Here is a 15,954-nt window from a genome sequence, read left to right on the forward strand (position 1 = left end):
GTCTCTCATTTTGATAACATGATCAATTTTATTTGAGTAAAATAGCAAAATAATAATAATATTAATAATTTTGACAAATATAGACAGTTTACGATATATACACCCTGGACACCAATCTGGCTTAGCAAGATATGATCAGAACTAAACTAAGCAGGTTAGTGCCAGGTAATATTTGGCAGAGAACACAAGCAGCTTATACTTTATAAGTTTATGTTTTTGTTCAGAGACAGAAAATAATATAAAAAGAGATTTTGAAAGAGTTCCATTCTTCTGTAAAACAAAACTTTATAAAGTATGAAGGATTAGGTATTACATATTGGAGATTAGACTTGAATATGAAAAGAGAATAGAAAATTATGACAAAAATAATGAACGGTAAAATTAGGCTTCAAAGTCTGTTTTTAGTGCATTGAGAATGGTTCTTTTCCAAACATTTAATTCCCCTCCCCCTTTAACTTTAAAGGTCTTGTTTACTCTAGTTAGAGTTTGGCCAGACATAGAATATAGTGTGAAATTTAGTCTTTTCTCCTTTTTGGCAGAACCACATATAAAATGGCAGACAGGTGGAGGTCAGAGGTTGATTGTTAGAGATCAGTGGTGTTTGTGGAAGGGTTTGCAAAAGTGAGACTAGGGCTGTCTGCACCTCTCTTCTTCTCTCGCTGGGCTAATGCAGCGCCCAAAGGCTCAATGTACAGAGAATCACTCCTGTCGTCATCCTCCTCCTCTTCTTCTTCTTCCTCAATTACCTATCGCACAGCAGAAAACATACATTACCAAACAGCTTATAAAGACTTCAAATGCACTTGAGTCCCCAAAATTTATACTCTTGCACCACAAGTAAATATGCTTGAAATACTGTGGAATCCAAAAGTCTGAATGCAATCACACTGAAAGTCTGATTTAAATATCTTTAGGGTATTGTAAACTTTTAGAGGTTAAAATTTCTAATCGAATTAGTGACAATGTGAAAGCCTTTAGTCTGATGTCAGATGATCAGATGTTTTTGCTTTCCACTGAAGCACAAGATGCTCTTTGGATATTCACAAGTTTATGTAAAACCTGATGATCATGATTTGATTTACATTATGAATACAAATGATCAAATTCATGTTAATTCATTGCTTCACTTAAATCTATCTTGTTTTTCACCAGTGGCCTCAGACTTTTGCACCCCACTGTATATTATATTCATTTTAATAATAAATTTACCATCATTGGCATATTGTCTTTCTCTGTCATGGTCATATCAATGTTGTAGTCCAGGGAATTAAGGCTAAAACAGAACAGACACAACATACATACATAATCAGAATCTCACAAAGCATTATGGTCATTATAAAGTCATAAGTGACATTATGGGGGGGGGGGGGGGGGGGGGACATTTTGGACCAATTATGTAGCTTGAAAGAAAACCAGAAACATGCTTCATTTAGCATGTGGTATAGCTTAGTGTGATTCTGAGAAATATGGGGTCACCAATATCACCACATCATCTAACTAAAACTATTGCTAGTAAAACTAATAATCTACTACTGCCCACATATATTGATACATGCTGATGTTCATCTGTCATGGAGAACCACACTATTGTTTCTAGACAATTGCCATATCTTAAAATTATTTTGTCGGTGCAGTATAATGTGGGCTTCCATGACCAGATAAATATGCATGCAAACACTTCCAGTGTAGGTCAGTGTCTTTCATATTTTACAGCAGAGTCAGTTTTTGAATATGCAATCTGGTATCATATTGTCCTGGGCTGCGTTTCCCAAAAGCATCGTAAGCCTAAGTACCGGTAGTTCGTAAAGTAGATCGTACGACTGATCTTGATATTACGGTCTGTAAAATCATCGTAGATCTACGAGTGCTCTGGAGTAAATCGTAAATCCCCAAGTTATGAGGTCATGAGACATAGTTATGAGGTCACCCGCAGGACAAGCGGCAGATTACACCTTTAACTTTATTCAAGTGCAATGTGATTATAATATAAGGTTTTGATTGTACTTTATTGTACACTTTATTACTTGTTTTTTTATTAAATGAATTTATAAATAAAATAATTAAAAAGGGCAAAAAAAAAGAAAGAAATAATTTAATATAATATAATAATTTAAATCTAAATTAAATGAATGAACAGGAAAAATTAATAAAAGATGTAATATCCTTCAAAGACTGGGGAAATATAGGGATGAACTAAAAAAAATCTGTCAATGACTTGCTTCTTGGTTGGCCATCATGTGGTCCCATGCCATCTTTATCCTTCTTCTCCTCCTCCTCCTCCTCCACCTCTTCATCTTCCTCCATGTTAAGGACACTCTCATATGTCCTGACTACAACAACAAATATTCTCAAACTGCTGAGGTGTTGTGGCTGCAGTCTGGACAACAGAAGATGGAGGCTGAGGCCTGGGAGGGTTGTTTGGAGGACTGGGAGATGGCAGATTAAACTGATCTCTGAGCATGAAGGACCTGACTCCTCCATGGATGCCAATACCACCACAAATGCCATCTGAAGCACTTGTGCCAAGTAGTGACAAGGCCTTTTCTTCCTCTGCTGCAAGAAGGGGGGGATCATTGGTCCCACCACCTGTTTTATTAAATGTTGTCCTCTGCAATGCCTTTTTCCTTTTAGCAAGGCTGGCAAAGTCTTGCCACTTCTTCCTGACCTCCTTCCCTGATCTTTTAATGCCCCTGGTTGCAGTCAGGTTTGTAGCAATATCCTCCCATATTTTTTGTTTTGGTTTATTTGTATGACTGCCCTTAAACCTGCTGAAAATAATATGTTTGTATAGCTCCACCTCCAATAAAATAACATTAATGTTATTTTGTCTTATGTTTTTTTGGTTCAGCCATTTTGCTGGTGTCTCCACCAGCAAGGTTTGTGCTTTTATAGATTATTGGCCTCGTAGAAAACACAATTGCTACAATGCTACGAGCAGTTCTACAGAGTGACATTTCAGCACTTGACATGCGGACAGCGAGTCTTAAGTAGCACTTAGAGCACAGCTGCGTGCGATCGTGCTTAGTGCGTTTTTTGTGTGTGAAACGCATGTGAAATAAACATGAACGTTCGTAAAGTCGCTTGTGCTAAAATCCATCGTTATCTGGAAAAGCAGCCCAGATCCTTTCAGAGTAGGCGTGCATACGCATAAGATCATATTTTACCTCTTACTGTCCAATATAAATATATGCAATCACAAACTGCCTGAGAGACCAGACAAATATGATATATTATGTAACTAATACACTGAAAAAAACAATAAGTAACATTTTCATAAAGTATTCTTTTAAAAGTTTTTGCATGCATATTTTTTAAGTAAATTTCACATATGGAATACTTGGTTAAGTAAAATTAACTTGACCAGATAAAGTAATTTTCTACTTAGTTGAAGTTTACTTTACAATATTCTGTTTCAAATTAATTTTTGTCAAACGATATAATTTGTATTAAATGTATATATATATATATATTTAATATACAAATTAAATTGTATAAATTGTATTAATTTGATCAAAAGTGACAGTGAATACAATTATAATGTTACGAAAGATTTCTATTTAAAAATAAATGCTGTCTATTAAAAGTAATAATATTAATTAAGCAGCACAACCTTTTTCAATGCTGATAATAATAAAAATAAAAAAAATTATTGAGCACCAAATCAGCATATTAGAATAATTTCTGAATGATCATGTGACACTGAAATTTCAGCTGTGCATCACAGGTATAAATTACATTTAAAAAATATATTCAAATAGAAAAGTTATTTTCTATTTGGAAGACATTTTATATTAAGTAAAAATATTTAAAAATATTACTTTTACTGTATTTTGTAACAAATAAATGCAGCCTTGGTGAGCATAAGATACTTTTTTTCCCTATGCAAAATGTCTTTTTTTTTACACTGCGAGTCTCCAGCTTGATGTGTATAGTGTACGTTCACGGTACCTCTCTCTGTCTGCGCTGGAGCCATCTTCATCAAAGCCAAGGTCTGTGGCTGTGTCAATATTCATATTCAGCACTGGGTTTGCTCTGTGGAATATCAGACAATCTCATACACCAGCCTGCTGCTGAATGCCAGTTCAAAATGATATTTCACTGGGCCAGCATTTTAGGTAGCTTGTTATTTCTGTCTCACCCTTCTTTGGTGTATTTGTTGGTTCCAGGAACAACAGGCCCGGTCTTCTGATTCTGTATGACCACTGTGGCTGCTGAGTTCATGGCTTTGGCTGCCTTCAGTTTCCTCTTGTAGCTGAAGGGTAAAAAAGACCAGTACCGTAAAGTTGTAGATGGAGTAACTCCTGCGTGCGTGCGTGTGTGTGTGTGTGTGTGTGTGTGTGCACAGCACATCAGACGAGCTAGCTATTTTAGAATCTGTTGAAGAAACTAGTTAGCAGATTTGTACTGTTTGTGACCCAGACTGAGGTCAGAGGGCATTGTATAATGCTGGCTCCATGCATAATGTTGGAAACAGGTCTGACAGACGGGATCATTCAAGTTCTCTGCAGAGTACATTCACCCTACATGAGCTTTAATGTCTTCCTGTCCAACTTCAGAGGCATGACTGCTAATTTTAGCAACATACATTTTACAATCTGCCTTTAAAGTTTCTCAAAAGGTGAAATATAAACAAATGGTATACATCAGAGACTGATAAGTTGTGCCAAATGCATCATGCAAACACAACAGTGAGTGTTTCTTTAACATCATTAAACTATAATGTGTGGTAATTCAGCAGTTCTTACTTTCTTCTGATACACACGAGTGAGGTGGTTGTTACAACAAGAACGATCGCCAGAGCAGCCATCAAACCAATCATGATGAATACCTCTGTCTTGACTTCTGTAGACTCAGTAATGGTTGTCGACTGTTAAGGGAATCGGAAAAACTTTTTTTAATAAAAAATGTCATGCTTAATGTTTTGAACAACAATGTTGGCCTTCATGCTTAACTTTTGGAATATCATAATTCATCATGTGTTTTGAAAAGGGAAATTATTAACCTATTATTTTTAATTACTTACAATGCCAGTAAATCCAAGCTCGGTTAGTTGGTATCCAAATTCCCTATAGACCTCCTCTGAATTCAGGATTGAGGTCACTGCATCATAGTCAAGAGCCGTGCCATTTCTGAACACAAAATATGCCTCCAAAACAGTCGTCTCTTGAGCTCTGCAAAGGACATAACAAATTCTGCTTTTAATTCACATATAAATAATTTTTAAGCTTTCACGGTACTTTTAGTTTGAGTAATTTTGATATTTCCTTATATCATGTTAATTTAATTTAGTTTTTTTTTTTTTTTCTATTTAGCTTTATTTTTATTTCAGCTTTATAGTAATCACGTTTTTAGTACGTTTTTTTTTTTTTTTATCTAATAAATATATTTTATTTTATTTCAGTTAACAGTAGTCAATAACAACAATAACAACACTGAGCAGCGTGAACATTCTTTTAAAACATTTTTTGTTCCACAGAAGAAATAAAGTCATACAGGTTTGGAAAGACATGAGAGTGAGCGAAGGATGACAATTTTTCAGTCTATAATCGATAAATTCTATAAAAAAACTGATAAAGTAATGCTATGAGGGGGGGGGGGGGGGGTATACAAACCGACTTGGATTCACTATTCTATGATGTACACGCCACCTGCTGGATCTTACAAATTCCAACATCGGAATGAAATGAAAAGTCCAGATATTCCTGGCGTATATGTGTTTAGTGAGATTCATTTTAGTTTACTGTATGTACATATGTATAAATGGGGATGTGGGGGGTGGAATCTTACCGTTGAGCACGAGTCTCACTAAACACATTAAAGAATTCCACCGTTGCTTTTGTAGCACTTGTCAGAATACTGTAAGAGATATATCACACACACATTTACTTTTTTGGCCTGAATCTTTGTGAGAAAAAAAAAGTATTACCGGTACATAAATAAACAAACTATAATCATGATTCATATTTCCTTACTTTCTGATTTTACCCAAATGCTCATTGACTTCAGACACAGGCGCATTAAATCTGAGACTGACCCTGTAGGAGCTGTCAACTGTGAGAAGCTGCAAAACAATGCAATTAGAAATTGACCAAAAACAAACAAGACTGACTGAATGAATGAATGAATGTATGAATGAATGAATTGTAAGGCTGAAAATTATCTACCTCAACCACAGAGGAGGAACTGAGACCATCATTGTTAAATGCCAGCACCTCCACCATGAACTTCCCTTTTTTATTATTATCCATTTTCTTCTGGGACCTGGACATTATAAAGAGGCATTTGCTTGTTTATCTTGAGTTAGTTTCTCTGTGCGTTTACAATCATTTGTCCTCAGTGACACGAAAAGCAATAAATTAGTTATTCCCTAACCAGGGACATCGACATTTTGACTGAGGCACATGTGACAATTTCTATTTTCTGATTCTGTTTTGACTTCCTTCAATGTGGACAGACAAATAATTTGATGTTAAAAACTTGTTGCATCGCACCACATTAGGACTTACAATAAGGAATTACAAACAGGTTCCAAATGTTAATTTCTCACCTTATATGTGTAGTGAAGATTCCTTCAGCATCTTCCTGAGCGGGACTGTCAGCAGAAAGAAACAGATTTTCTGTGGAATTCCCTTCACTGCCGATAAAGGTCACCCTGGTAACATTAAAGGTGGTTTTCCTGTTCTTTTCATCCGTGTCTCTGTCTTTGGCCTTAATAGGGTAAGAGGAAATAAACACAGGGAACATACTTTATGGAGACTTAGAGACATTGCATTCTCACTTAAACAATTACATAACAGTGGATAAATGTATATTGCAGTACAAAGAGTGACAGATATAAAGAGACCTCAAATTGTCAATAAGTAAACTATCACACTTACATAAACTCTGGCGACAGATGTGCCCGCCTCTACTTTTTCAATGACTACAACTGGAGAAGCAGAAATGTGTTACAACTTTTTGAAAGCATAATATACATTTACTTAGTATACATTTTATGCTTTAATTCACATAAAAACAAGGTCACGATGGCATCGTTTTTTTTACCATAGAATTCCTGCGAGGCAATAAACTCTGGGGCGTTGTCATTGATATCCACAATATTAATAGTCACAATCCCTATAAGCAGGAGAACAATATTTTATTAATATTTAATGCAGGATTGAGAGATGGGGAAAAATATATATAAAAAAATGTAAATGCGATATGTTAAACTTAAAATAATAATTCATCCTCATGTTGTTTGAGTCCTGTATTTTTCTTAATGATTAGGGTTCAAAGTCTTAAATCACTGATGACAAAAGAGTGCCACATAAACAATCATGACATGGCAAATTTGACTATATGTGGCTAGAAATTGAATTTAAAATCAAAATGGAGCAAAAATTGGAAAATGGAAATTATCATCCCATTTTTTTTCTATGGAAAACACCTGCTGTGCTCCATGGAATAAAGACAATTATACAAACTAGAACATTTTGGAGATGAGCTATTCCTTTTACAACAAAACATACTATGAAAAAACAAAAACAATGCTGGAAAGAAAGACAGTAAGAAGCAACAGAACACACCTTCAGTACTGTTCTTCCCCTTCTCAGTTAGAAGATCCACCACCATGGCAGTCAAGAACACTTTATCACATTTCTCATAGTCAATATCATAACTACTAATTGCTTTCACATCGCCGTTGCGCTCAACTTTGAACCACTCCTCTGGACACGGCCCTCTGGTGCCATTGCACTGGCATTCAGTAGAAATAAGCTCATATTCTAGAAGGTGTTCGGTGTCCACATCTTTGCCTTCGATTGTTGCCAGAGTCTCTGGCAAGTTGCTGTTCTCATTTACATTCAGGGTCATGCCGGATGGGAATACAGGCGGAGTGTCGTTAACATCGTCCACTATCACTTGCACTTCAATTGTAGCCTTTTTTTGACCTAAGTCTGAGGCCTCCACCTTCAGATTGAAAGTCTTGCGGTCACTTTCGTAGTCCAGCTCAATGGCAGGATCCACCGTGATGTTGCCTCTGTAACCTTCACTGAGGGGCTCAGAAAATAATATGAAACTCCCAAAACTTCCATCAGTGATGCTGAAAATGATGCGGTTATTCAAGTCCGTTTGGTCGGCATCGTGAGCCAGCAGAGAGCCAACCAATATCCCTAAAAGGAACAACAAGAAGTGTCGGTTTTCACAAGATATTTCGCAAATCATAGGTATTGAAAATTATTTTATAGATATGGAAATAATTTGTTAAAATCTTAATGAAATTTGTTCAGAAAAAGCACAACAATATACTTGCCTCTTTCACTTTCCTTTACATGAAAGGGTTTGGGAGCAGGATCCAGGTACTGTGGAGAATTGTCATTGACATCCTGGGAAAAATAGAAAGAAAAAGAAAATAAGTTAATTGTATTCAAATATATATTTCTATATCTATTTTAAAAACTGCATATAAATAAATGCTACATATATGAAAAGGTATAAACATTTAAATGTATACGAATAATTACGATCAATAAATGGTCAAATTCAGCATAACTACATTTGTTTTGAGGGGGCACTTGCATGAAGTACTATAGTTACATCTCTAACTGTATAAATGCCGGATTCTCACCTCAATGTTGATGGTCACTTTGGCTGATGAGGACAGGGGTGGTGTGCCCATGTCTGAAGCGAGCACCGTCAAATCAACCACACCCTTTATAAGAGGGTCCATGGCTTCACGGTCCAACTGACCATTGTTTTTGAGCAAACCAGTGTCCAGGTCTATGGTGAAGTTTCTACTGAAAAAGCTGTCCTTAATGTGATACTGGATTTTGCTGTTTGGCGTATTTGGCTTATCTCCATCTATAGCCTATCAACAAAATTCAAAAATAGGTCTTAGAAAATAAGGAGACTTCTATTACATGGTAGTTACATGGATAAAAGTGTCATACAGAACATTCACACAATTTGTTTTCATCATTTGAGATGTCTACGCTGCTTTTTTAATCAGTTACATCCATAAAGTCACCTTGATTTGAAGCTCCAAATTGTCGTTCTCTTTGACATAGGCCTCATAAACTTCTCTGTTCATTTCTGGTGTCTGATCATTAATATCCATAATGTCGATCATCACAACAGTGCTACCAATCTGGCGGTTTGAATCTAAGGCCTGCAGGGTGGGCGAGTAGGAATTGGTGCCTTCCCAGTCAAGACGTTCTCCATCTTTTACATAGATAGTTCCATTATTTTCATAGACATCAAATAACGACCGCCTGAAGTCAATTTGAGAAGGAAAAAACAGAAAAAAAAAACATTTGAAGTCATCTTTATATTGTTTATGCTCCAGTATGATTTAAATACATTTAACCCCGAACAGTCACAAATTTCGCTAGAAACTTGCACTGACTAAGTAACTGAATAATTTTGGCTTAACCAATATCAGACTGAATATTCAACATACATGCTTTCTGGCATCAATCTGTAAGTAATTTTGCCATCATCCAAGGCATCTGCATCTGTTGCCTGTCAAAGCAGAACATTAGTGAGTGCAAGATACAATTTTACTCACCATGACAAGATAAAGGTATAAAGAAAGTGCACTTACAGTAATGGTAGCCACAACAGTTCCATCTTCACAGTGTTCATTAACCTCTGCAACATAAACATCCTCCTCAAACATAGGAAAGTTGTCATTTATATCATTGATGTTAATGGTGACAGAGGCCATAGAGGTGAAGTCTGCACTGGCATCTTTAGCAATAATCTGGGAAGATATAATAAAGCATAAAAAGTGCATTTTATTATCATTTTGATTCAACAGTTGTTTTTTGATTGGTGAAGTACATAGTTTTTCTACTACAAAGAGGTTTTCTGAACACTAGGCCTACCCCTGTTTGTCTATGTTTAGGAAAATATCATCCTAAACTCCCGGCATCCTAACTAACATTTTTTTGGGGGAAACTGGACAGCTATTTTTTTTATTTATTTTTTACTTCACCAACCAAAATAGTTCAGTTAAAATGTTGTGAACCATAGAAGTGAAATTCAAAGAAGAAATTCACAAAGACTGAAATATCCAACGCTGTGATACAACATTTTCTCTTCAAATAATATATACATTATACTACTTGCATTAAGTTAATTGTTGTTGTTTTGTGGCTAGTTACAGACATAATTGCCATGCAGTTTAAAATAATCAAACATTTCCTGGTTTCCAAGTAGATCCCCAATATTAGTTCCTGGCATGCTCTTCAATATCTGTAATCACTCTAAAAGTAATTGATCTTAAGTAGGCAAAGTCCTTTTCACTAAGCTGGGATCATTCTGGCATCTTCCAAAGTAACAGTCTGGTTATCTTATTTGGTTAATCTCCAGAGACACACCTTCAAATACATACCTGTACAAGCATTACTGTCTTCTTCTCATAATCAACAGCATCAGGATCTTTTATTGTCACTTGTACAAAACTCTCTCCCAACCCAGAGATGGGACTGACATGGAACGCATCCTTATCGGGTCCAGCAAGTTCGAGAATAAACTCGCTGTTTTGCCCCTGGTTCATAAATAAGTTCAACATCAACTAATAATCCAACATAATAGTCATAATTTCAATAAAAAAAGACAGAATCTCCTCAGAAGAAGTGCTGTATCCAAGTGTTGTAACTACAAACCTGGTCTGGATCTTTGACTCTTATATTCAGTTCATTTACTGCCAGTCCTGCAGACGAATGCTCATTAACATTGCCTGTGAAGCTGTTTTTCTGCGTGCAGGTTTCACTCTCACACTCATAAAATTCAGGGCCGTTGTCATTGATGTCGCCAATAGAAATCTGTAAATCTGATACTGTGCTTGCAATAACTCCATCCACATTAGGGTGTGTCTCACTTGCCTGGAGTACAGGAAGAAAACATATGAGCAAAAAATAAAAAAAAGTGCAGTTCATAGAAATCTAAGGATATGATAGGCACTTCAATTTTAAAGTTAAAAGTATATAGTGCTATTGGTTTGCCGTCAAATAGTAATCACTCTGATATAATGATAACAGGATACCATCAAATTCAGTAGTCAGTAAACTCACCTTTATGTGCAGTACTACAACAGCATTTATATCCAGTAACTCCTCACGGTCAAATTGAGTTTTGACAGATATTACACCAGTCTCCTCAATGATTTGGAACAGATCTGGTGCATTAGTATCTGTGTAAAAGGACAAAATAAGACAGACAAAAAGTAAATTAATTTGAAAAAGCTGTTTTACTAAGGGTGTATAAACCTACTAAATATATTTTAATGATGGGTAGTATTTTTCAATTTTAGAGACAAAATATAAAGTTCATATTTCAAAGTTCAATTGCAACTATAAAATAAAATGTCCAGCTGACTCACTTTCAATGCTGTAGCGGATCTTGTCGTTGACCCCAGTATCTGGATCTCTGGCTCTCACAGTAAAGACTGACACACCCTGAGATGAAGCAGCATATGGTGAGAGGGTCAAAGGTGAGAGGTCATTTATATATATTACACCAGTGGATCTCAAGCGGTACCCAAACAGAGTACCAAAACTGTTTAGCTGACAAAGTAACACTGAAATAAATATTGGAATGTATTAATATGAACTGCATAGTCGATTAAGGTTGAAAAGTTTTCATTTTATTTTACATTTCATTTTATTATTTGCATTTAGCATTGGTTTTTGCATTGTGATGTACAAGTAGAGAAGTACAGCATGACAAAATTAATTTCAAAACAAAAAATACAACACTCACCACATCCGAATTCTCGTCAATAGCAGCAAAGTTAGGTAAATTCAGAAACTGTGGGTTGATATCCGCCACATCTTTAACCGTAATGAATGCAAATGCTGCTGTGGATTGAACTTTGTCTTCACCATGCAATTTTCCACCACCGTCCTGACAAAACCAATGAACACTTTGCACATGACACAGTAAATGTATGTATTGCTTTTTGCTCGTTTTGCTTTTAAAAATGATTGTGCACCTTTTTTGATTGTGCATTCCATACACAGATATCTTCCCTCAATCAATTTCTAAAAACAGCCCTTCACTTACCTAAATATGATTACTTCACAAATACATACTCACAGATGCATTGATTCGTATCTGATAGAAAGGGCTTTTCTCAGTGTAGTTTAAAGTTCCCTCCAGAACAACATTTCCAGTGGTCGCAGAAATTGAAAACAGACTAGCCCCTTCATTTGGTACCACCTAAGACAAACATACTGTGTTATGAATACAATTAATGTGAGATGTGAGAGTGAAAATGCAATTTATGCCATGGAAGGGAACATACCTCATCAATTTTGAAGGACACTATAGAAGCTGTGCCGAAATCAATATCTGTGGCGGTGGCTCTGAACAGTGAACTGCCCGTAGCTACATTCTGAAGGAGGGAATAGGAAAACATCATGTATAAATGTGAAAAAATAAATAAACTGACACACATTGTCAATTCTTGAAGATTACTCTTTGCTCAGAGACAAAGAGTAAAGTTAAATCGGAGTAGATTACAGACAGAATTAGCCCAGCTCACATTCACACAAGATCAACACCATCACAGCTTGTAAACCTTGACTCCTCTTAAACGATTAGATTCAGTCAGCATTTACTCACACACACTCATGTTGTCCTAAACTCGTTTGACTTTCTTCCGCAGAAGATGCAGAATAATCTACTTGTCACTCATTCAGTTAAATGATGTTGTCTGAAAGTATTAAGCTTCAAAGTGGACTCAATTGCACCATATAAATATCATAAAAGTGGTCTATACGATATCAGTCTCCTGTCATTCAGATTTAAATGTGTCGTTTTACACTCATAATATTTGGATAGACTGAGTTGTTTACTTCTGCATGCAAGTTGGACTGACTCGAGAATAGGACGATCTGTGAATGAATCACAGATCAACCAGATATAGTTGTAATGATTTGTTAGTATTTAATAATAGACGCTGTGTAATATTGGGTGATATAGTATACTGTCTAGAAAATAAACAATATTGGTATTTTTTTCTATGCCTTTCAGGTTTTACCAATTATAATGACTTGAATGGCAATGACTGTTATACACTATGATGCTGATATAATGCATTTTAATGAATAACGAGAAAATTAATAATTAAATTATAAATATTGTTTATTGAAAAAAAAAGATGTTATCTCCAGGTTTCAACAAATAAATTAGACTTGAATTGTAATTATTTATGATAGCTGTGTATGCCTATTGCCTAATAATGATATAGACCTAACACTTTTTAATTAATGAAGGTAAACAAAATATAAAGGTTTTAATAGGCTAATTAAATGTTATATTCTATGGCTTCCAGACTGTAGCAGTAATCTGCAGCTAATAGAGCAATTTACTCCCTTTTTCTGCTCAGTAAAGCACATTCCACAAACATTACAGTCCTACTGTAGGTTTATAGAACATTTATTCACAAGAACGCACTAATCCATAAGAACTTGTGTGCAGACTGTCATAACAGTACTCAAATAATATTGTCTGCTTTTATTATACTCGCTTTTTGCCTAGCATGAGCGCCGCGTTTTTAAAACACATTTTAAACAGTACCCGTTCTGGCCAGTAGATGGGGCTGTTGTCAATCCTGAGATTTCAACAAACTATGCTATTAATAACTGTGCAGAGTTTACAACCTGAACATGTACATTTAGCGTGGGGTCTATATATATTTTTGGAGAAATTAAATTTACAAAACAATAATATATCATTTCATTGTATATATTTTTCCAACCCAAGCAACGACCCTGTTGTGGAAGACATGAGGGTGAGTAAATGACAAAAGTTGTTCAACTTTTTTTTACAAAGTACAAATGTAAAAATCCATTTTTACATCCATATATTACACACCACGGGACAAAGAGCTCATGGTAAACTCACCTCTAGGACCTCTACGTTGTAGGGCAGACCATTGAATAGAGGTGCGTTATCATTAGCATCTTCCACAGCAATATAAACGCTTTTTGTTTGCTAAAAGGGCAGAGATACATATTAGGATACAGGGAAGTGGATTTTCTGACCATTGTAATACTTTCATATTCCCAACTTACATCCCCATAAACGCCATCATTCACCACAGCCTGTATGAGTAAGAGGTTTTTTGACTGATAAAAGAAAACACAGACATTCACAAAGTTAGCCTAACTGATCGTCTTTCATGAAGAGCAATTGTAATAAAATTGTTGTGGAAATTATTGTCCTTCATCTCAATTCAGAAATAGAAGGCAGACCTTACATTCTTAACTAACTAGATAAGTTACCTCTCTGTCCAGCAGACTCTTGATTTTGACTTCACCAGTCGCTTTGTTGACGTCAAAATAACTAGCGTCGGTTCCCATGATACCATATGTTAGAGGGTCATTATCCGGATCAGTTGCATTAATTTGAAATGCAAATTCGCCTGTCAGGTTCATAGATCATTGGGAAAATGTTACATTCAGGTATAGAAAAAATAATGCAAAATGGGATTGAGTTTAACAGTTGAGACTGAAAGGGCTGATGTAGCCTACAGACCTACTAGAAGATCTTCTCTCAGATCTACCACAGCCATGTCAATCACAGGGACAGAATTACAATACGCTGCAGAAAGCACAAATATGAACCAGCATGTGAGTCATAAGAAAGCAAATGTAAGAAGAAAACAAATCTTATTTTAAAGAACCACGTTTATGAATTCTTCTCTGTAAGTGAAACTTAAACACATTGGCTTCTCTCCACTCAAGACTATCATTGTTAGGTTTGGACTTTGAGCAAGTGCAGTATAACAAGTCACATCTAATTGATAGATGAAATGGACACTGACTAATTCTCTGATACTCACCAGAAGCTAAAAAAACGAAAAGAAGAAGTAAAGGTGTCCCCATCCTCCCCATGTCTGTCTATAAGGCTGTAAAATCAAAGAAACGAAACACAAAATCACCATTGAACGCAAAACATTTCCACCTCCAAAATGATAGAAGATAGAAATTTGATTATTTGGCTGGTTTATTTTTCAAATGTTATGAAACAAAAAGAAAGCAGAAGCCCTGATACTTATTAATAGTAACAAAACTGTAATAACAAAGTACTTCATAGTAACAAAATCTGTCTTTTTTTTATTTTTCGGGACTTCTTACATTTCAAGCTCTGGAACGGTTGAATATCATAACATACTTAATTCATTTAGAACACCAAAAACTAAATAAAATCACAAATTATTTCTTTTTTAAATCTCAAATATTTCTCCTTGACTATGAGATTAGATTTGTCAAGACATCATAGTCTGCAATCAAAATTGAATTAAATCTCAGTACAAACCCATCATTCATGAAAAAGTACTCTATGCGAATTAAAGTTCATTCCGGATATTATAGCCTAAATATAGGCTATTGTTCTAAATGGCAGTAACTGAATATAAATAGATATAATAAGATAAAAATGATATGGCTGATGAAGACTTACCGTGCCCAATTTGCTCTTATTGTGCTATTCCGACAAGTTGCGTTCTTCAAATGAGGGAACAATATATAATATATGAGACCTTTGTCTGGTGCATCACTGGCTATTACTGTCCTTCAGTTGTAAACATTAATCATTAACAACGCTGGAAGAAAAGCCTGCGTGCTTAAGGCGGTCTTCGCACCCTGTAGACAGATGATAAAGCTGCTTAGTGGCACCACAGAAACAGATCCTAAAACAGTGTTCAGAGAACGGTTTAGCGGAGCAGCAAGTCTGGGTAGGCAAACAAATGTCACAACAGATTATGTCTAGAATAATCCAGTCCATTCACACATTAATTCAGCAACTCCTGAGCAAACTCAAAGACACAAGATTAATGAAGGCTGCATGGAATAGAAAATAACTGGAACGTTTTCATTATACCTGATTAGATGAGATCATAAAAGCTATAAGAAACCAGAGGACAAGAACATGGCACACCACCATTTCTAGTGAAGTGTTTAT

The 15,954-nt window shown here is 35.6% G+C and overlaps 2 protein-coding genes across 3 annotated transcripts in view; one reads left to right on the forward strand and one right to left on the reverse strand.

Annotated features, from left to right (window-relative positions):
* Positions 1-15,694, reverse strand: cdhr2 (cadherin related family member 2). 2 transcript variants are annotated; one of them, XM_079630678.1, is made up of 31 exons: positions 15,454-15,694; positions 14,834-14,899; positions 14,527-14,592; positions 14,274-14,413; positions 14,064-14,117; positions 13,894-13,983; positions 12,290-12,379; positions 12,082-12,204; positions 11,746-11,889; positions 11,366-11,441; positions 11,058-11,176; positions 10,650-10,868; positions 10,376-10,531; positions 9,584-9,742; positions 9,440-9,501; positions 9,008-9,251; positions 8,609-8,848; positions 8,294-8,366; positions 7,569-8,153; positions 7,045-7,116; positions 6,879-6,928; positions 6,548-6,708; positions 6,165-6,261; positions 5,973-6,061; positions 5,788-5,856; positions 5,024-5,171; positions 4,746-4,867; positions 4,139-4,252; positions 3,949-4,032; positions 1,210-1,273; positions 1-746 (listed from the first exon to the last, which is right to left on the reverse strand). In XM_079630678.1, exons 2-31 carry the CDS (start codon positions 14,883-14,885, stop codon positions 585-587), a joined length of 3,924 nt encoding a protein of 1,307 aa, XP_079486804.1. In that variant the 5' UTR covers positions 14,886-14,899; positions 15,454-15,694; the 3' UTR covers positions 1-584. The 2 variants fall into 2 exon arrangements, with proteins under 2 accessions (XP_079486804.1, XP_079486805.1); XM_079630679.1 differs by lacking the exon at positions 1,210-1,273.
* rnf44 (ring finger protein 44) overlaps positions 13,643-15,954 on the forward strand; it is a 19,915-nt gene continuing 17,603 nt past the window's right edge. Inside the window, exon 1 of the mRNA XM_079630684.1 lies at positions 13,643-13,780. The gene's annotated coding sequence lies outside the window, so the exon portion shown is untranslated. The remainder of the gene's footprint in view (positions 13,781-15,954) is intronic.

The sequence above is a fragment of the Phoxinus phoxinus genome (assembly GCF_949152265.1).
Source record: "Phoxinus phoxinus genome assembly, chromosome: 12".
Taxonomy (NCBI): Eukaryota; Metazoa; Chordata; class Actinopteri; order Cypriniformes; family Leuciscidae; genus Phoxinus; species Phoxinus phoxinus.